General features: G+C 41.0%; 1 protein-coding gene across 1 annotated transcript in view; it reads left to right on the forward strand.

The window, feature by feature from the left end:
* Positions 1 to 18,277, forward strand: part of Wdr37 (WD repeat domain 37) — a 60,604-nt gene extending 42,327 nt beyond the window's left edge. Inside the window, 4 exon segments of the mRNA XM_028859399.1 lie at positions 10,468 to 10,602; positions 11,068 to 11,099; positions 11,102 to 11,181; positions 15,399 to 18,277. Of these exon segments, the coding sequence (XP_028715232.1) occupies positions 10,468 to 10,602; positions 11,068 to 11,099; positions 11,102 to 11,181; positions 15,399 to 15,530 (379 nt within the window). The 3' untranslated portion in view covers positions 15,531 to 18,277.
* The last annotated feature ends 2,786 nt before the right edge of the window (positions 18,278 to 21,063 follow it).

Here is a 21,063-nt window from a genome sequence, read left to right on the forward strand (position 1 = left end):
GATGATGAGTTTGAGGCCAGCTTTGGCTACATTGAGAGCCTGTCTCCAACCAACCAAAGAAATGGGCTATTCAGAAACTGATAAAAACAAGTATTGAAGGAATGAGTACTTTTAAGTGGATGAATTGATAGTTTTGTTTCACTACAGACTATAAATGTTCTGATTCACTGAGACAGGTCCAAGTACAGGTAGAATTGTTTGTTTGTTTGTTTGTTTATTTTTTTTGAGACAGAGTTTATAACAGCCCTGGCTGGCCTTGAACTCACAGAGATCTGTCTGCTTCTGCTTCCTGAGTACTGGGATTAAAGGCTTGTGCCACCATGCCTGGCCCCAGTCTAGGTAGAAACCACTTTGTGTTGTGTAGAATCTGCAGAGTAGGAGTGAGAGGAACTGCCAAAAGCTCCAGCTTCTGGAGGAAAAGATGGTAATGATAATGGCATTAAAGCATGCTTTCCTGGCCCAGCCAATACTGGTGGACATCCTGTCCAAACTTAGCCCAGGTGAGACGGTCACCTGATCAGACCTGCAACTGCTGCCACTTCCTTTTTCAGTCATCTTTTCAGTCATCTACTGCCCAGATTTTCTGCTTTGCACCAGGGCTACAGGGTTCTGGCAGTGTAGTAGATCAGAATAACATGCCATTTAACTGCCATCTTCGGGGAGCCAGCTCTTCCACATAAATGATTTCTACAGTAATATCTCTCTCTCTCTCTCTCTCTCTCTCTCTCTCTCTCTCTCTTCTCTCTCTCTCTCTCTCTCTCTCTCTCTGTCTCTCTGTCTCTCTCTCTCTCTCCAGGGTTTCTCTGTGTAGCTTTGTGCCTTTCCTGGAACTCACTCTGTAGCCCAGGCTGGTCTTGAACTCAGAGATCTGCCTGCCTCTGCCTCCCGAGTGCTGGGATTAAAGGCGTGAGCCACCACCATCTGGCTCTAGTAATCTCTTAGTGAAAATTTTGAAAATAACTCACTCTTCTAAGTCATGTTTGTGTGAAGGAAATCTGAAATCCTGTGTGTATTAGTTTGTTCCCACACTGAGTGGGCTGGTGCACTTTGAGTTTTGTGCGTCTGCTTTGTTTTCTGAAGTCAGTTGTGGTTTTTGTGTTACTATCTATGGTGGTTTGAATAAGATGGCCCCCATAGCCTCATATATTCGAACATTTTAGTCATTAGGGAGTGGCACTATTTGAGAAGGATTAGGAGATGTGGCCTTGTTGGAGGAAGAGTGTCACTTGGGGTGGGCTTTTTGAGGTTTCAAATGCTCAAACCAGGCCCAGTGTCTCACTCTTCCTGCTGCCTGTGGATCTGGTTGTAGAACTCTTAGCTCCTTCTCCAGCACCATGTCTTGATTGTGTGCTACCATGCTGTAAGCCAGCCTCAATGAAATGTTTTCCTTTAGAAGAGTTGTCATGATCATGGTGTCTCTTCACAGCAGTGAACAGTGACTAAGACAATGTCCAATCTATCAGTCCTCACTTCCTCCATTTATTGTTCCTTCTATGTGAGTGAGTGAATGAGTGAGTGAGTGAGTGTGTGTGTGTGTGTGTGTGTGTGTGTGTGTGTGTGTGTGTGTATCTACTAGGGAAAAAGTGATGGTATTGAAGATCAAACCCTGACCCTCATAGGGTAGGCAAGCATTCTGCCACTGAGCCGTATTCCTAGCTGCTCCTAAGGTGGCATATCAGTGTATGTCAACTCAGAGTAATAGCTTAAAGCACATTCTCCTAGAAAGCAAGAACGTGAGTGCGTGGAGGCTAGGAATTCCCTTCTGTATTCTGAAGGACTGTAGTATAAAATAAGACAGGAGCATACATTTTTGAATTATGTGCATTTAGGCCCCTGTGCATGCAGGTAGTTGTAAGGAATGGCTTATTCTCTTCACAGCCTTTGTCTTCTGGGAATGAGGACTAGTACATGAACAGATAAATCAGAGCTTAGCTGAGTGCCATTGATTAGTCAAGAGAGCACCGAGGTGAGTACTGTTGCTTAGTCTAGAGGGCACCAAGGTGAGTACTGTTTCTTAGTGTAGAGGGCACAAAGGTGAGTACTGTTGCTTAGTCTAGAGAGCACAGAGGTGAGAACTGTTGCTTAGTCTAGAGAGCACCAAGTGGAGTACTGTTGCTTAGTCCAGAGAGCACTGAGTGGAGTACTGTTACTTAGTCCAGAGAGCACCGAGTGGAGTGCTGTCTTCAGTCTGGCACTGTGGTTTGGCATTTCCACAGTGATTCTGCTTTCTGTGGTAAGATGACCGAGATGATCGCTTTTCTTCTGCTTAATTATAACTCCAAAGGATTGTCATTGTGTTTGCAGCGGTGAGGCTCCAAGGTGAAACCTCGTTGTAGCCATTCAGAGTAGTAAGTAATAACAGTTTCAGAAAGTGGCTTCATTTGGTTCATAATATAAGTGTCATTTTAAAGGGAAGCTGCCATGTCATATAGGGTGTTACTCAGTATTGTAGCTTTTCATGTAACATTTACTATGGAGAAGGTTTTCAAAAAATGAGGTACTATATTTGTCTCTGGATGTATCTTTTCCAAGAGGGAGCTGAGTTGAAACATGCCCTGTGTTACACAGCTGTGAAATTTCACAATGAAAAACATCTATCCTCAATGAATATTGTAGGTATGAATTTCCATTTTAAAAGAGTGAGACAAAATTCATTCATTCAGAAGTGTGAAGTGGACAGTTGCTGGCAATGAGATGCACAGTGAGTAGGGCAGCTGCCGCCATGGCTGTTGCATGCTAGCAGTAGCAGTCGGGCTGCATCCCAGTGCTCTCACACAGCTTATCTGGGGCAGTGATTCTGCCTGTTCCTTTTGGGGGCAGGCACGGGTTTCCAGGAGGCTGTGGAGAGGAATCTGAAGCTTTGTTTTCAGGTGGAGGAGTATGGGAGGATACTGTAGAGCTGAACACTTGCTGGGAAAGCAAGGGAAGCTTCATGATGGCCATGTTCTCTGTCAGGCAGAGGCAGATGATATTTCAGATTCTGGTGGGTGAATGGTCTCTGTGGCTTTTGGAGTTTCCTGGAAATTAGTTGTGGAAGTCTCTGCAGGTGAAGTAGGGTTCTGAGGCTGGGTAGCATGGTACATCTGCAGGTGTAGGCATGTACAGGTGTAGGGTCATGAAGCCATTGCATCATCCTTGGAGAGGCAAGGGTGCAGTGTAGTTGCTGGATTTGGTTGTGGTTTCCCAGTGAACACAAATGAAGTCAAACAGGCTAGAGGGGATTGAGGAATTTTAAAAGGTGTAATTATGAAGATTATAGATCCATAGCTGACTTTGAGTCTACCAGAATGTAGGCTGGGCTCTGGAACTTTTTAGGAAGAAACCAGTGGTACCATGACTGCCATCCCCTACCAGTCAGTGCTGGCGGGCTCCTTGAAAGCTTATATAATGCAAAGGATGGCAGGGGGCGGGATTGCCATCTGTAAGGAGTCAACTGGCTTCTATGTGTCAGTGAGTGATACCTGAGCCTTAGCTTAAAAGGAGTATATCTTGGCCTCAGCTTGAGGAATACAAGTAGGGGTGGTGGAAGTTTCTGCCGGTATTCTGATGTATGGTCGGTCACACTCGGGCTGTTTACCCACTGAAGTCTTCAGGGTTGTGAAGGATAGAGGGTTTTTGATGTCTGTATAATGGTTGCCCTTCAAATGTCAGTTCTCCAGTGACCAGAAGTAGACAGTGTGTGAATTCTCCACATGTTAGCTGGAAGCAGTGAGCTGTTTTCTTGACTGGCTCTTTAAAGGCATGCTGCTTGTTAGAGAGTTGTGATAATAATAATAATCCATTCTGAACGTTTTGTTGGCTTGTCCTTTGGAAACAGGGTCTCACTTGTAGCCTAGGCTGAACTGCAGCTCATTACATAGCACAGGCTAGCCTCAAACTTTTGGCAACTCTGCTGCCTCATTTTTGGAATACTGGAATTATGGTATGAACTGTCATGCCTGGTTTCATTCTGAACTTGAAACGTGACATTTTTATTTTCAGTCTGCCTTGCTTGCCTAAGCATAGAGCCCATGGGTGCCTTCCTGACATCATCTTATTATTCCCCTAGCCTTCTCAGTGTAGTTTGCTTTAAAAAGTGTTCCTTGCCACAGTTTCTTGGCAGTTTCTGTCTGTGGGAAGTAGGGGTGTATGTTCTACACATATGTAGTGTGCATACATATGGATGTACACATTTTATACCACCACCTCTTGAGAGGCATTCTCATGATGTGTGGAGCCTGTTTCTCCTTGGGTCTCAAGCTGTAGCTAGCTGCTCTCAGCGAACACAGTCCAGTGTTGGTTAGGTAGAAGTGGCTCCATTTTCAAGTTGGGAATCATTTTTGGTCAGCTTCCTTGTCTGGGAATGAAGATGTTTCTCAGGCCCTGGAACAGTCACTGCTGACCCAAGACTGGGCACAAGGACCCAACTGGCATACTCTGCTCTGTGTGGTGCCACTTAGCAGTTCATTTTTTTGGTTTAGCAGGAGTGATTTTTCTGAAAACTTGAGATTTTTGCAAATCTGTTAATATTTAAGAGTGAAAAATGTTATAGTACATTGCAGTAGCTTTGCTTTCTCTAATAATCATTTTAATTAGTAAACCTTGTCTGCATTGTATTAAGATATTCATTATATTTGTGTGTATTATGTGCATGTGTATATATGGGATACATGGGCACTTAGAGATATGTCTGGAGGTCAGCTTGTGAGTCAGTTCTCTCCTCTCACCATCTGTGTTTGGGGAATCATATTCAGGCTGTCAGTCTTGGTGGCAAGCACTTTTCTTCTCTGAGCCATCTCATGAGCCCATGTATTATATTAAAAGTTGTTAATAAAATGTTATTTATGTTTCAGAAACAGAACCTTTAAAATTCTTATATACAAAAATGAATACATAATGTCTGCTATTGAAATGTTGGTCACTATTAATTATCGGCAGAGTCTTGGGCCAAGAAAAGAAATGAAAAGTTAAATAATCAAAACCTGAGGGAGGTCACTTCTCACCAAGTTTAAACAATACGTTTGTTGCCAATTTCTTTAAAATTATTGATATAACTAAAAATATTGTAAAATTACAATGTTTTTAAATTAGAAAGACCAGATTTCAAGAAAGCAAATGAGCCTTGACTCTTGATATTGCAAGAATGACATTATTGTATGAATCTTTTTTGTTTTTTTTTTTTTTTAGTTTTTTGAGACAGGGTTTCTCTGTGTACCCCTGGCTGTCCTGGAACTCACTCTGTAGACCAGGCTGGTCTTGAACTCAGAGATCCACCTGCCTCTATCTCTTGAGTGCTGGGATTAAAGGGATGTGCCACCACCTCCCATCTTATTGTATGAATCTTATTATTTTAACTTTTTAGTAATAATTTTAAATACATTTGCATTTCCAAACTGATTTTTATCTTTGAATTTGAAAAGGTTCTTGCTAATATAGTTAAACAGTCTTAAGAATTTAGCCCCATTGGGTGTGGTGATGCACACCTATAATCGCAGCAGAGGCAGGTGGATCCTTCTGAGTTCAAGGCCATCCTGGTCTGTCCATGAGTTCCAGGTCAGCTAAGGCTGCAGTGAGATCTTTAACTCTGCCCTAAACACACTGCTCTAGAGTGCTCAGAAATTACGGGGGCCAGTGTGCCAGTGTTCATCGTGACTATCTCAGATGGTTGCAGCTTCACATTGGCTGCTGGCAGTGCAGTTTAGCTTTCAATTACATCTGCATCTCAGATGTAGGGTCTTTCATTAAAAAGGATAAACATGGCCAGCTTCTCTAGAATGGAGGTCTCAAAGGCAGTGTTTTTTCCCTCTTCTCTGGTCCATGTTTCCTCACACAGAGTGAGACCTAGCACACAGAAGGTGCTTAGTAAGTACTTTCTAGATGAGCAGGTCTTTAGTCATTTAGATTGCAGACTTCTGTTACTCCTGAGGAGGGAGGGTTCCAAGGTCGTGGCTAAGCGAGACTATTAAGGTAGTGTTAGATGCTAGCAGAAGTAATTTGTTCCCCAGGGAACAGTTGAATTTACTGAAAAAGAATGTGGTACAAGTTTAGCTTCTACTTTGATGCTTTTGTTTGTTTTTATCTAATTTTCTAAATGGGGAGTTTAGCCATCAAGAAATACTCAGAAATATGTTTCATTCAGGTATGTTTTTTTCTGTTGGTTAATTAGGCTTCTGATCTTCAAATATAGGCTGTGTAAGTTCTGAAAATTACAGATAGTAGGAAAAGCAAAAAAAAAAAATATTACTTTTGAAGATCTGGCATGTCTACATAATAGGTTATTAGCGTGTGGGCTCATGTTACCTGTTAGGAGTTTGGTTCTGTACAGATAGTTTGGAAAGCAGTTGTCAGGAAAGAAGCTGCCAGTCTAGACTTTGGGTACAGGGCATGCAGTTGCCCTCTTCTCTGCTTTCTGTAGTGTTGTGCGGTGTTCTGGGTTCTGGCTTGCCTGGTTGGGACATACTTTGGTTGCCAATTCCAGACTGCTCTGTTTGAAAGTTGAATCTATTGTTCAATCTAGATGAAGATATGCACTTGGATATTAATGCTGGAATACACTTGAACAGTTGACAGGTCAGAGCTGTAAAGTCCCAATGATACCATTACCTATGTTCTTGAAAAGAAAAATTTAAAAACAGGTTTTTATGCATGAGTATTTTGCTGAAATGTATATATGTGCACCATATATACATGTGTGTGTGTGTGTGTACCTGGTGTTCTCAAAGGTCAGAAGAGGGTGTAGGCTCCCCTGGAACTAGAGTTACAGATGGTTGTAAGCTACCATGTAGGGTCTGGATATCAAACCTGGGTCCTCTGCAAGAGTAACAAGTTCTCTTAACTGCTGAGCCATCTCTACATCTCCACATACATTCTTTAAAAAAGAAAAAAACTACTAATTTTTTGAGATTGATATAATTAATCATTTCCTCTTCTTTCCTCCCTCCAGATCTTCCCATGTACCCTTCCTTTTTCTCTTTTAAATTCGTGACCTCTTTTTTTAAAAATTGTTGTTATATGTATACATGGTAATGCACGAAACAAGTCCAGAGGATCAGAGAGTTTCCTATGAGATTGTGTCTCTTATTAATGTCAGAAGCTACACCATAAGTCTCACCAACATGACTGCTTAAACGTGAGCTGAACAATGACAGCAACTATAGGCATCCTAAAGTGGACAAGGGAAAGACCACATTCTTTTGAAAGATGGATTATGTGTGCTGGAACACAGATGCCTGTGTTCTAATAGAGGATGTCCTGTACACTTGTGTTTCTATGTAGGGAATGCTTACTCTGTAAACACCAGATCTACTGCTCTACAGATACAAAATTGTTTTGTAGGAACTTAAATTTTAAAAACAAGGAATGGCAACCCAGTCAATTTTTGACATGATGCCAGAAAAGCACACTGCATTAGCTTTTCATGGTCCAGCATTTTCCACATCATACATTTTTTTTTTCTTAGTGGTGAAATTTCGGCAGATTGTTATGCAAAACAGTTTTGTGTCTCTGTGTGACTGAGAAGACAGCTGTTAGTCCTAATGAGGAGTGCTAGCATTACAGTATTTCCATTGATTGAGACCCACGGAGGGAGCAGAATGTTCCAGATCAGGCAGTGGTGTGTGGTGAGAAGGTACCATACTGTCAGCTGGAAGTACATGCTCGACTGCTCTCCACGACAAGATAAATGAGTTTTGCTGGAGTTTGGCAGAGTCTGAAGCTTTTCCAGTGAGTGGTTGTAGCTCACTAGCCTCCCTATGGGACCCACAGTCCAAGGGTGCCTTAAAACTACTGCGTTTTTGCCAGGTTTTTCTTTTGATGTCCTACAATACCCGTCAGGATTGTGATTTATTAAGAACCTAATGTCTTCCAGCATTTCATTAACATAAGGTCACATAATCTTTTGTTGAGGCTTTTTTCTCTGCATTAATTGAGTGAGGTGCTAGCTGAAATTTAACTTGGCCAAAACCTCCTAGAACACACTGCAGACAGAAGTCAATGGGCATCTTTACCTCATGCTTTTCAAATATCTGGCAGTAGGAGAAGCTCCTTAAATGTTCCTGTAACCTTTGCTACACCTCATTTATAGTCAGGCCCTATGCTATTATTTATTTAAATAAAGAATACGTGGGGTTGGAGAGATGTCTCAGTTGTTAAGAGCACTGTCTGTTCTTCCAGAGGACCTGGGTTCAATTCCCAGCACCTGCATGACGGCTCACAACTGTCTGTAACTCCATTTCCAGGGATCTGACATGCTCACACAGACATACATGCAGGCAAAACATATAAAATAAAAATAATCATTAAAAAATACCAACAAGTCAATCATGTTTTTAAGGTTTGTCCATATATCCATTTCTCCCCTTATCATATATTGCTGTGTGATATGTGTCTTTTATGCCTCATCCAGATGTCGTGCAATAATTTCTAAGCCAGGTGGTTTTGCCTTTCTGGAGACACTCACTGTTGATTGTCACATGTAGAGACGAAGTACCCACTGATGTCACATGAGCTAAGATAGGGAGGCACACAGTGCCCAAGATACCCAATTATCAGAGAACAATCCCACCCAGCGCCAGTTCCAGTTGAGTAATTGGGGTGGGCAAATTTGTGTTGCAGATGCCTGTGTGATGGCAAAGACTGTCTTCCAGAAGTCAAGATGTGTTATATGAAAATAGTGTTGCCCCTGTATTAGTCCTGATTGTGTTCTGGGACCTCAGTATTATGCCAGAGTTTATTGTCAGGTCTTGTTGAAAACCCTTTGGTTGTTAGTAGCTACACTGGTGTTTTAGTTTAAAATTCTTGATTAATGTAGTACAACTTAGATTTAATTAGAACTTAGCTGTGCCTGTTTAAATAATAGAGTTTGTATAAATTGGATCTAGTGACTTAATGGGTTCCCATCAAGAGTCTGAATAGAGCATGGAATCACATCTTAGTACAGATTCGGGATAGGGATAAGTGGCATTTAAATTAGAATTTGGGAGTTGATGTGTAAATTTAAGATGTAGAAACCAAACTTCTGCTCATGTAAATTAATGATTTGTGGACATAAGAAGACAGCATATCTAGGTTTACCTGATTGTCATCTTGTAGGGCAACTTCAACAGCTTGTGAGTAGTGAGCCTTCATATGGAATGGATGGCTCTGGGTTATGTAGTGGTGGGGGACAGCTGCAGAGGTGAGGGTGGAGTCTTGAGCGGCTCCTGCATTGGCATCTTTGGAACTGTTGATTTGGGCCTGCAATCAGGCAGTGTTCTGCTTTGTGAACCAATCTGGAGAGATTGGATATTAACATATTAGCATGTTATTAACATATTAACCAAAATGCACAGCCAACACTGCATCAGGCAGGAAGCAGTATCTTCAAAGTCCCATTACAGAGGTGAATGGTAAAATGGAGACTCACTTGCATTCAGTCAGAACAGTAGCATTGTCTAGGTATTCTTCCATGACATGCTGGGTTGCATTTTAAAGGATGGACTATGAGTAAGTATCTCACTTCATAGTTCATGGGAAGTAGGCTTCGATTACATTTTCTTACGGAACTTGCCTGTGAAGAGAGGTGATTGAGTTGAGACTTTTCTGCTTCAAGTGCCATTTTTATCATTTCAGTCCTGTCTCTGAATAAGTGATTGGTGACTTTGGTTTGAAAGGAAGGGTTGTATCACAAGTTAAACTAATAGGCCATGGTCACTTCTAACTGGGACAACTTTCCCAATGACTGGTGGTGTTCTGTGTGTGCACTTTGAGGCCATAGGTCACCATCTAGGATCTTGCTCTTCACATTACTTTTTGAGACCAATTAGCTCACTGAACCTGGAGTTCACAGATTTCAGAAGACTGGCTGGCTAGCAAGTTCCAGGGGTCTTCCAGTCTCCACCCTCTCAGCTCTAGGATTATAAGTGTTCTGCCATGCCTGTGGTTTTTTTTTTTTTTTTTTTTTTAAATGTGGAATCTGAGGATGGAACTTGGGACTTAATGCTTTTGTGGCAAACACTTCATTGATAGACCTATCTCATAGGTTTATTTTACTTGGAAAAAATGTCAATTAAACTTCCTTGCCGCTGTGAGTTGCCTAGTGTTTTCCCTAACTCCAGTGTTTTGATTGAATTGGAAGTTACAATTAAAGTGGCTTTTTACTTCACTCATCTCATCAGACCTAAATATATAGAACTTTTGGCAGGCTGTTTAATCCACATTTTTCCAGTAACTTCTTTGCTGCCCTGTCTGAGGATGGTAGGACAAAGCAGACATAGACTGCATTTTCCTGCCCAGTTGGGAAATTAAGCAAGGATCCTTCCTTATTTAACATATTTACAAGGAGAGTTTAATAAGCATTCACAGGTTGCAGAGTAGAAGTGTAAACCTGCACATCTCCAACCTTCTTGCCCTCTATTGCCCCTCTGGAAGCAAGACTGTGTAGCATGCACTGTGGGGGATGGTTGGTGCACCCTCACTCCAACTGCTGATGTGTCTGACCTTTACCTGTAGCACTGTGACCTCTGCTGTGTTCACTGTGGGAGACAACGTTGTTTCAGGCAGTGATGACCGCACAGTAAAAGTCTGGGATTTGAAAAATATGAGATCTCCAATCGCAACAATTCGTACAGACTCTGCCATTAATAGGTAAGGATTGATTGTATTTTATTGTCTTGTTTAATGATACAGCCTGTGGGTAGGGGGTTCAGCCTCCTAGGAAAATGTATTTTATTGATCCTCTTATGTGAATTCAGTATCTATAAGTACTTAACCTTACTCAGCACAGTATTACATTGATGTAGTAAAACTTAAAAGATTCAAAAAAGGCCTTTGGTGGCCAGATGCTCTAGGGCTTTGTTTACTTACTGAGAGGCTCTGTCTGCTGTTGGGCAGTGCGTGTCTGTGTGTGTGTGGAGTCCACGTGTTATCTGGCAGGTAGGTGTACCGTAGTCTCTTGTCCAGTGTTGTAGGCAGACTGTCCCTGTGGTTTGCTAATTTAGTTTGCCTGGAAAGGTGAAAAATGTGGCCTTTACTACTGCATTATTATCTGTAAATTCAAAATACTACTCTGTCAGTATTTTACATAAACTTGTTTTTGTATCTTTTTTGTAGGATCAATGTATGTGTTGGCCAAAAAATCATAGCCCTCCCCATGACAACCGGCAAGTGCGATTGTTTGACATGTCAGGAGTGCGACTAGCCCGGCTTCCCCGGAGCAGTCGGCAGGTATGGGTTACAGTGTGTTCATCATGAACAACAAAGGAGAATTACAGTTCCATGTTTTACATCAGGGCTGCCCTAGAGAAACACAAACAGGTCACATTAAAACTAGAGACTTCCGCATGAGAAAAATTAGCTTTAGCATGTTTTTTTTGAGACAGGGTTTCTCTGCAAAGCTCTAGCTGTCCTTGAACTCAGTGTGTGTAGACCAGGCTGACCTTGAACTCAGAGATCCATCTGCCCTCTGTCTGTATTCCAAGTGCTGAGATTAAAGGTGTGCACCACCGCCGGGCGGCGGTGGTGGCGCATGCCTTTAATCCCAGCACTCGGGAGGCAGAGCCAGGCGGATCTCTGTGAGTTCGAGGCCAGCCTGGGCTACCAAGTGAGCTCCAGGAAAGGCGCAAAGCTACACAGAGAAACCCTGTCTCGAAAAACCAAAAAAAAAAAAAAGGTGTGCTGCACCACCGCCACCACCACCACCACCACCACCACCACCACCACCACCACCACCACCTGGCTACTTCAGTATGTATTTTATGAGATGATGAGCTAGTTATAAATTGGTGGGAACTACTGGAGATGGGATACCTACCTCCACCTCCAACCAGAAAAACATCTTTTTATGGTTGGGTGTCACAGGAAAAAGAAGTTTTGTTTTTCTTATAAATTATGGAATTGCTTCTTGTTACCATCAGATGTGACATACAGGAGTTTGGTGGGTACTTCTGTGTGGTTTATTCAGATCACATGAGAATGCCCTCATTCATGGCTCCAGCTCAGCCAAGCAGAATCAGAATGTGTTCAGGGAACAACTAGCACTGTGCCCTTAAGATTTTGATGCTCTGTGAAGTAGGAGCTGGGGCCTCAGTATGTATATGGGTTGATAAGTAATGGAGGCAGAGGTTATAATGAACACTCCTTTCTTTAGGCTGTGTGTTTAACTGAGGTTCCCAAAGCATAGTGTCTTAGTTAGGGTTACTGTTGCTGTGATGAAACACCATGACCAAAGCAACTTGGGGAAGAAAGGGTTTATTTGGCTTACACTTCTACATCACTGTTCATCATTGAAGGAAGTCAGGACAGGAACTCAAACAGGGCAAGAACCTAGAGGCAGGAGCTGATGCAGAGGCCATGGAGGAGTGCTGTTTACTGGCTTGTTCCTCATGACTTGCTCAGCCTGCTTTCTTATAGAACCCAGGACCACCTGCCCAGGATGGCACTGCCCACAATGGGCTGGGCCATCCTACAATCACTAATTAAGAAAATGCTCTACAGCTGGATCTTATGGAGACCATTTTCTCAACTGGTCGTCTCCTTTCAGATGACTCTAGCTTGTGTCAAGTTGACATAAAACTAATTCTGCTTTGTTTTTCTTCGGATCCTCCCTGAATGTCACTGTGATGTCTGATGAGTCAGTCAGTACATTCTGTTAATGGATCCATTCCTTGGTCCCTCCAGGTCACTTGCCTACACCTTTGAGCATTGCTTGTGCCTTTTACAAAATTCTCCCATTGCTGTCCTCTGCTTTTCTTTTAATTCCTTCTTGTTGATAGGACGCTCACCTCACCATGGAATGCTTCAGAGTACAGTTCACAAGCCATAAGCCAGCTTTGTATCAATTGTGTCCTGTAAACACTGGAGACTAAGGATGAGTTTGGAGATGTAGTGGGAAGTAGGAATTAGTTACCAATATGTCACCTTTTCTTTTTAAATGGCACCTGATTTCTCAAGCATGGGAGTTCTTCCAGCAGTGGGGTTTCAGCCACTCTTGGTTGCCACTCATGAAAATGTGCTGCCCAGGATACTTACTATCTTTTTCTTCTTTGAGTGTACCTTGTAGGGAAATCCCCATAAAATCAGAGTGAAATCATTTCACAACCCTGCAGGGCCATGAATTACGGCCCACCAGAGTTTTAGTCATGCCTTCCACGTGGTAGACTGCTCATGGGTGTCCTAAAATTGTTATTAACATGTAAAGAAAGTGTTTGTGAAGAGACTGATGACAGTGTGTACTACTTTATTATTCTGATGATTTCTTTTCCCTCAAGAAAGTAAGGAGTTCTAAGTAGAACTTTGTGGTCCTAATTCCATGTAGAAAATTCCATATAGAATTACCTGTAAAATATTCAACTTTGCTGGAATTGTAGAATTTTTGTGTCTGGGTTTATTTTTTTTATATTGCAATATGTGAAATAGGTTTATTTTAAGATTGACTAACATTTAACTTCGTTTTAGACCTGTAATTCTTCTTCAGATAAATAAGTATAGTTTTAGTGTCATAGCATTACAGCTGGACATCACTTGCTCACTGTTGTAGGTGCTTTCAGCTGACTAGTTTTAGAAACAGAAAACCCAAACAGAGCATGTATGGCTGGTTCTCAACCTTCCTAATGCTGTGACCCCAAACCATACAATTATTTTCATTGCTACTTCATAACTGTAATTTTGCTACTGTTATTTTAAGGCCAGCCTGGTCTGCAGAGCGAGTTCCAGGACAGCCAGGGCTATATACAGAGAAATCCTGTCTCAAAAATCCAAAGGGGGAAAAATAAATCATAATGTAAATATCTGTGTTTTCCGATGGTCTTTTGGGGGGTTGTGACCCAGGGTTTGAGAACTGCTGATGTATGGGAAGCTTGTTTTCTTCACTAATGGATTTTGAACCCAGAGCTATCACTCCTGTTAGGTAAGCACTCTATAACTGAGTTACACCCCCAGCCCTTTAAATTTTACTGGTGTCAGCTTGGATCTTCTTGCCTGAGCCCCTAAAGTAGCTAGTTTACAGGTGCGTGTGCTACCATGCCCAGTGAAAAGGACAAGTGATTTTAAATTATTTTACTTTGGGGATAGTGTAAGTAGTATTCCCAAGTGTTTCAGGGAAGCAGATAAATAAGTGGGATCCTGTGTGGCCAGAGTCCTAGGGCTTTTAATAAAAGAATGCCTGTTGTGACTATCCACAGTACTGTGGAGTACCCCCACTGTGTGTGTTTGAGTGGATGACCCCCTTTTCTGGGTGCTTGATGATGCTGTGACCACATAATGTGTGGAAATTCCCCTTCCATCTTCGGTGAGTGTTCACTTGTTAGACACATGTGGCTTTCAGCTTTCTTCTTAGCTGGATGGCCATTTTCTCTCACCTAGTTGTCCAGTACCCGATTTCAGTATTCTTCGAGAATACCATGCATTTTTCTTTTAAGTAGTTCCTGTCTAAATGCATGGTTTTACTGACAACTAATGGACGTAGATGTGTTTTCCTTGAAACAAACAAACAAACAAACAAACAAAAAACACCCAACACTCTCAACAAAGAATCAATGAAAGATTCTTTCATAGTTAAGACACCTTCGTAACTTGTCACTTAGGGTTTTCTTTCTAGTTAGTTTTGCAACCTGGATGAGTCCCCTATTTGTATAAGCAGTATTTATATTGAATGTCTACAGAAGAACATCTAGTCTTACTCTTGCTGAGTATTTCTTCTACTTGATAAATACCTGTCAGGTCTACTCAATCCTTGTGCTTTATTGTATAATAACAACAACATATTAGAGCTATTACATTAATTTATGGGTAATTCCTGCTGTGTAATGTGCAGACATTCTAAGTGTTGGGCGTTATTTTAAACGCTCAAATATCTGTACAGACACAGTATATAACATTGTAAGTTTTGTAAACTATTTGTTAGTAATTTCCTCCAACATTGTGATACTTAATTTGAATTCCTAAGGATTCTAGAATCAACTGAAGAGGCCATTTCTTATTTTTGTTTCATCTTGTTCATGTATGTATTTTTCTAGTTCTTTTATTATCTGAACTATTTATTTACTGAACGATATTTGAGGCCTTTGAATTTGGTTTACTGTGTCTGAAAATATGTCTTGTAGCTTTATCTATTCATTTAAACAATTCCAAGTGAACATTGATTTGTGTGTGTGTGACTGTAATTCTCTGATTTCGTGAAGAAAGACTGAATAATCACGACTTTTGATGTGAGTGCCTTATGCACTCACCTGTTCCAGTGGCACACATTTCACCCTTGCTCGACCAGCTTGCTCCTGACAGGCCTGTTGCCGTGTTGCATGGTAGTTTTTGGCTCACTTGAGCTACTCCTGTGTTGAGTTTTCACTTTTACTTTATTCATTTGAGTCATGTAATTAGCATGGTGAAAGTGTCACATTTTGTTTCAGGAATAATGTATTAATTCTGTTTTGTGTGTATATTCCTAGGGTCACAGACGAATGGTTTGCTGCTCAGCGTGGAGTGAAGACCACCCCATATGCAACCTGTTCACATGTGGGTTCGATAGGCAAGCTATTGGTTGGAACATCAATATTCCTGCATTGTTACAAGAAAAATAAGTCACTGGTGTTCCTTAGTTTGAAGTTTGCCATGGACCTTTGATTCATGCAGGCTCTTCTGCATATTAATCAGCCATTATAGTGAGAGTTTGGCCCTGGGAAGGGTGCCTTGTATATGTTCTTTTCACATCGTGCCCAGCTTGCATGAAATGTACAGAGAGATGTGTGATTCTGTTTTTTATTTTTGTCTTGTGTATATTGGCATCCTCTGGACAGTAGAAGTGAAGCTCACCTCCCATGTAGCATACAAAATGCTTTGAGTTGTTGACGTTGACAGACGAGCAGTAGGGCATTACATTACATTATATGAATTAAATGTGAACTGTGTACCTGTTGTGAGGCATACCCAGTCTGTTACATTGTCTGGAGTAACTATCCATATCTACCTTGTCCTGGGAAGACTGCAGAGCTCATTTGCGTTGGCTATGGAGAAGCAGGACTGATAAAGATTTCAGACTTGGTTTGTGTGAAGTTGGAGCATGTGTCGTTGTGTAATTCCATTTCAGCTCTTAACTTTTGTTCCAGTTATGTAAAAGTTACCTGGATTTACAACATTTGTGCAGAGTTTCTTTTGAGAAGAAAACATTTCTGTTCGTTTATACAAAAGGATTTCAGTTTCCTGAGGTCTCATACAAGCAAATTTTAAAATATGATTCTAATCACTGATTTTAGACATTAAACAAAATTCAAAGCACTTTAATTTATAGCTGTGTTTATAAACAGATTTTAGAAGTTTCCAATGACTTATCCATTGAATGTGACTTGCCCTTTATACAAAGGCCCTGCTACCTGAAGACAGAATCTTATTTATTTTCTACACCTTTGATTTGCGTATTTCTAAATGGGTTCACTTCCTTGGTGGTATTTGAGAGCCAAGAATGCAAATAAATGAGCACTACCTCAAAATAAATATTGGGAAAACTTTGGAGTCTCACTGTTGCCTAGATAGAGCACTTGGATTTAAAGCTGGAATATTGAATTCAAGGTAGAAGGCAAGAAAGACAATCATACCAAACATGTCCTGAAGGTGAAAGGCTCTCTAGTTAGGCTGGAAAAGGGATAGCCATGGCAGACAGTTCATAGGCAACAATAAGTATTTGTCTAGAACAGCTTGGATACCTCTCAGTGCCAATCCTACTACTGCACAAGTGAGCCTTTCCTTCTTGCCTTCTAGAAATCACTGTTCATCTGATATTTATAAGTGTGTTTCTTACAGAGTTACAGTTTTGATAAAGAGACATCTCAGTTACTGCCCCTCGTACTTAAACCCTTTACATACCGCCCTTTGGAGACTGACCACTTGGGGAGAAGAGAAAAGTTAGTATGCTGTTATGGTTAACCCACCTCATACCTCTCCCTCAGGTCCCTGTTTTTTCTTTGGGTGGCACAGGAGGGCACCTGAACTAGTAAGTGGTAGGAAGTTTGGTATAAGATGTGTATTGTTGTGCATAGAACATTTGGGTGCCCTTTGGTGGCACTTTCCAGGACTGAGAACTTGATTATTGGCACCTTTGACTTGGGCACCAAAGGAGCTGATATTAGGAACTCCACATCTGACTCATTTAAAATGATTCTTTGAGTAATTTTTTTTCAACTAAAAAAAAAATTGTATTTTTAAAGTCTGACCCTTTCTGATCACAAATCTCACCATGGAGTGTTTGAGAACTGAGTCAGACGGGCCACTGTAGTTGATTACATTTTTAAGACCTAGCTCTGGCTGTTTTGAATGTATTTTGCTTGATGGTGGAGTACTGTAGGATGATGTCCCCAGTGGCCTGCTTTACCTTAAAGCCACAGGGTTTTCTTATCCTCTCCATTCCATTATATTCACAGAGTTGTTAATGATGGTGAAAAGCCCATGTTCTTACGTTCCTTGTATCTTAATCTGAAAGTCTAGGTATAGTTAGGAGCATTGAAAAAAAGTATGCAAATACAAACAGCAAAATCAAACGTAAGAACCAGATCTCTGCCAGACACAGTTTTGAAGCTTTAAAAAATTTCTGTTGGTGACCATTTAGTTCTATGCAGACTAGTGACCTTCACTGCCAATAGCTGCTTATTTTCTTTGGCTAACTGGAGGGACCAGCCTCTGACACAGAAATGAGGCTCTTCACTCAATTTCCAGAAGACCCTAATGGTGCTCTACCAGAGTGCTGAGGAGCAGGATGGGACTTACTATTAACTGCTGTGTCATTTGTTCGAATCCCATGGCTGCTGTGGTCAGTGTTACCTTTAAGAGTTTATGACTGGCACGGGCTTGTGCTCACGAGTATGTGCAGGCTTGTGTGCATGTGGCTAAGGGTAAGTCATGCTATCAGCCACATGTGATCTCATTAGAAATAGTGTTTGGAAATAGGAACACTATTATGTGCTAGAGTGTCCAGAATTTCATTTAATAATGGAGGGGAAATGTGTGGTTATTAAATGTGCATTGATACAAAATTTCCCAAGAGATTTCTTGTTGGACAGAATTATCACCAACCCCCCATCTTAACTGCTGCATCCCAGTTTCTGTAGAGTCCAAAAAGCTCTGTACATATTTGGGAATCTGAAGACTATGTAATTCATTTGTTACTTAAATCTGTGAAGAAAAAGTTTTGTTTTGTTTTGTTTTTTTGAGGGAAAAGTGCATTTATAAGTGTTCTGTGGAATCAGCTATCTTTACTGTATTGATGTAATTGTTTGTAAATGTTCAGTGTCTTCATTGAAATATGAAGTTCATTAAAACATTTGTGTTCTGTAATTACTATTACAAAGGTTTATGTTATTGGGAGTCTTGTGTTTTTACTCCTCATGTATTACTTTGTGAAGCATTGTTGACAGTTATAGAAACATCAGTTGTCCGGAAATTGAGTGAACTGCTTATAATGCCTCTTTGAAATTTTTTTATCTTAGACTTTAAACCCAGTTACATTCTTTATCTATTTCTTTTGCAAGAAAAGACTAGAATTGGTAAGATTTTACCAAGTTCTGCAGAAACATTCCTTCTACACTATCCATAAATCTTGTTTTCCTGTGATAACTTAAGGTTTTAAAAAGTTATTTCAAAACTGGGAACATTTCAATTATGCACAAAGAACATGGGCCTTGTTATGGAAAGAAGCTAAAAGTGAAGTTATGAAAGTTTCAAGAATTAAATTCAACTTCATTAAACTAGCTTTTGTTAGGGAATTTTTAGCATGCTTAGCATTGTGTGTGAAAGAAATGATAACAGTATTTTGGGGACTCATGACTTGTGGGCATAGATAGAAAGGTATTCAGTAGCTCTTGTCAGGTCATTTAGCCAAAGAGCCTTTGCTAAGGTGACATTTAACCAAAACCTAGAGGTTATAAGAAGCAAGGAAGTTGTAGAATTTCTTGTTGGACACGCAAAGGTGGGTACTGACCACAGTGTGGCAGCACTCTGTGAAAATGGGTGGCCTGGGATGAGGCTGGGCTGAACAGGTACCATCTCCTTTAGAGGCCTTGGTAAGAAGTGGATTTCGTTCCCCATCTGTTGTTTCTTCCTGGAGATGCAGTAAGCCTAGACAGGCTGTGGAGGTGTCCAGGTGAAAGGAGCGGCTGCCAGGCCTTGTTGGCAGCAGGATGCAGGATGGCAAGAGGATGGGTTTGCGGTCTATTTTGGGGCTAGAACAGGTAGTTCTGGCAGGAAGGAAGCATTATTTATGCCACAATCCAAATGTAGTTTTGAAGAACTGCCTACTCTAGCTTTGTTGTGTGCCTTCATCAGCGTCTCCAAGATGTTACAGGGACTGTTGGTAAGGATTTTCCCTTAAAAAACAATGCATCAGGACATTTCAATCATGTGAGACATTAACAGATTGCTAAATTTATTTGTCCTCTATACTGAGAGATACTCTGTCACCACCACTTAGCACTGTCACAGTGTTTGCAGTGTGCCCATCCTCAGCCACAGGGCCACAGTAGGAGCAGTCCTTTATCTTCTATGGCCAATTAGGATCCTCTCTTGAAATTTTGGGCTGAGAATTGGTTGAGCCAGTTTCTCTCTTAAGTAAACTGTGAAGCTCCAAGAATCACTAGTGACCCTGCTTTCAATCCCAGTGAAAAATAACAGTGTTTCAAAGTGCTAAGAAAAAATTGTTAGAATTGCATATTCAGCAAAAAACTACATTTGAAGAATGAACGTGAAATGTTAGGGGTGAAATGCTTTTCAAATGACCAAAAGGCACCAGCAGATATTTATGTATAACTAATGTTACTGATTTATTAAATTTATTTAATAGGGATATTGAGTTAGTGGTAGTGTATTTTTAAGTTTTCAGATGTAAATTTTCAAGTAGAATCACTTCAAAACAAAACAGAACAGAACACAGTGTGGCTCAGCAGCCAGGAGTGCTTGCTGTTCTTTGAGAAGACGAGTTTGGTTCCCAGGACCCACACTGGGCAGCTTACAGTCAACTCTAACTCCTGCCAAGGGATCCAGTGCCCTCTTTTGGCCTCCCTGAGCACCCAGACACACACAAAAATAACACATTAGAATAATAAAAAGTGGTTACTGATGGCATTGGGAAATAGAAGAAGATACAAGGGAACAAAGCTGAACAAAAGGAAAAAACATCAAAGATTTTGTTTTCCATTTTCACAAGTAAATACCTGGAATCACCAGGTGTTTTTATTTTAGTGTGTGTGTATATGCATGTGTGTGTATGTGAATGTACACATGTGGACAGCAGAAGTTGCCCTTCAGTGTTCTTTGGGATATAAAATACTACAGTGGCCTTGGAAAGTAGATTCTTACAATGTCTATCTCCATAATACGGCAGTTACAAGGTGAAAACTTCAATGGGGACAGGCATATAAGTGATGATAGATATACACAGTGAAGTATTACTATCAGTTAAACCCAAGGAACCACATTCTCTTAGGAACCTTATTGTGAATGAAAATGTAACCCATTGAATATGCAATATGAAACCATTTTGTAAGGCACAAACCAAGAAAAACTAAATCCTGTCTACCTACCTACCTTCTAATCTCAGTTATATATCTACCTGTCATCCCACAGGAACAAAACCACAAAATTTAGTCTTATGTTTTCTCTGTTGGTGTGGTTGGGGTAGGAAGAGAGAGGACCAAATAGGGAAAACTCAAGCTTGTCAAGTTCCATGTTTAATGTGTAAAGACAAGTTTTAAAAAGTGCGTGTGTGGCTGGGCGGCAGTGGAGCCTGTCTTTAATCCCAGCACTTGGGAGGCAGAGTCAGGCAGATCTCTGAGTTTGAGGCCAGACTGGTTTACAGAGTGAGATTCAGGACAGGCACTAAAACTACATGGAGAAACCCTATCTCAAAAAAACAAAACAAAACAACAAAAAAGTGTGCATCCATGCACATGCTATGGTGCACATGTGGAGGTCAAATGATGTCTTTGTGGAACTGGCTCTTCATACTTACGTAGTTTCTTGGGATTGAACTCAGGATAACAGGTTCACTCACTAAGTGCTTTTAGCTGCTGTGCCATCTCGCTGCCCCCATTTTTGATAAGGATGGTAGGAGCACCAGTCTCACTCAGTATT

This window comes from Peromyscus leucopus, chromosome 5, assembly GCF_004664715.2.
Source record: "Peromyscus leucopus breed LL Stock chromosome 5, UCI_PerLeu_2.1, whole genome shotgun sequence".
In the NCBI taxonomy this organism is placed as follows: domain Eukaryota; kingdom Metazoa; phylum Chordata; class Mammalia; order Rodentia; family Cricetidae; genus Peromyscus; species Peromyscus leucopus.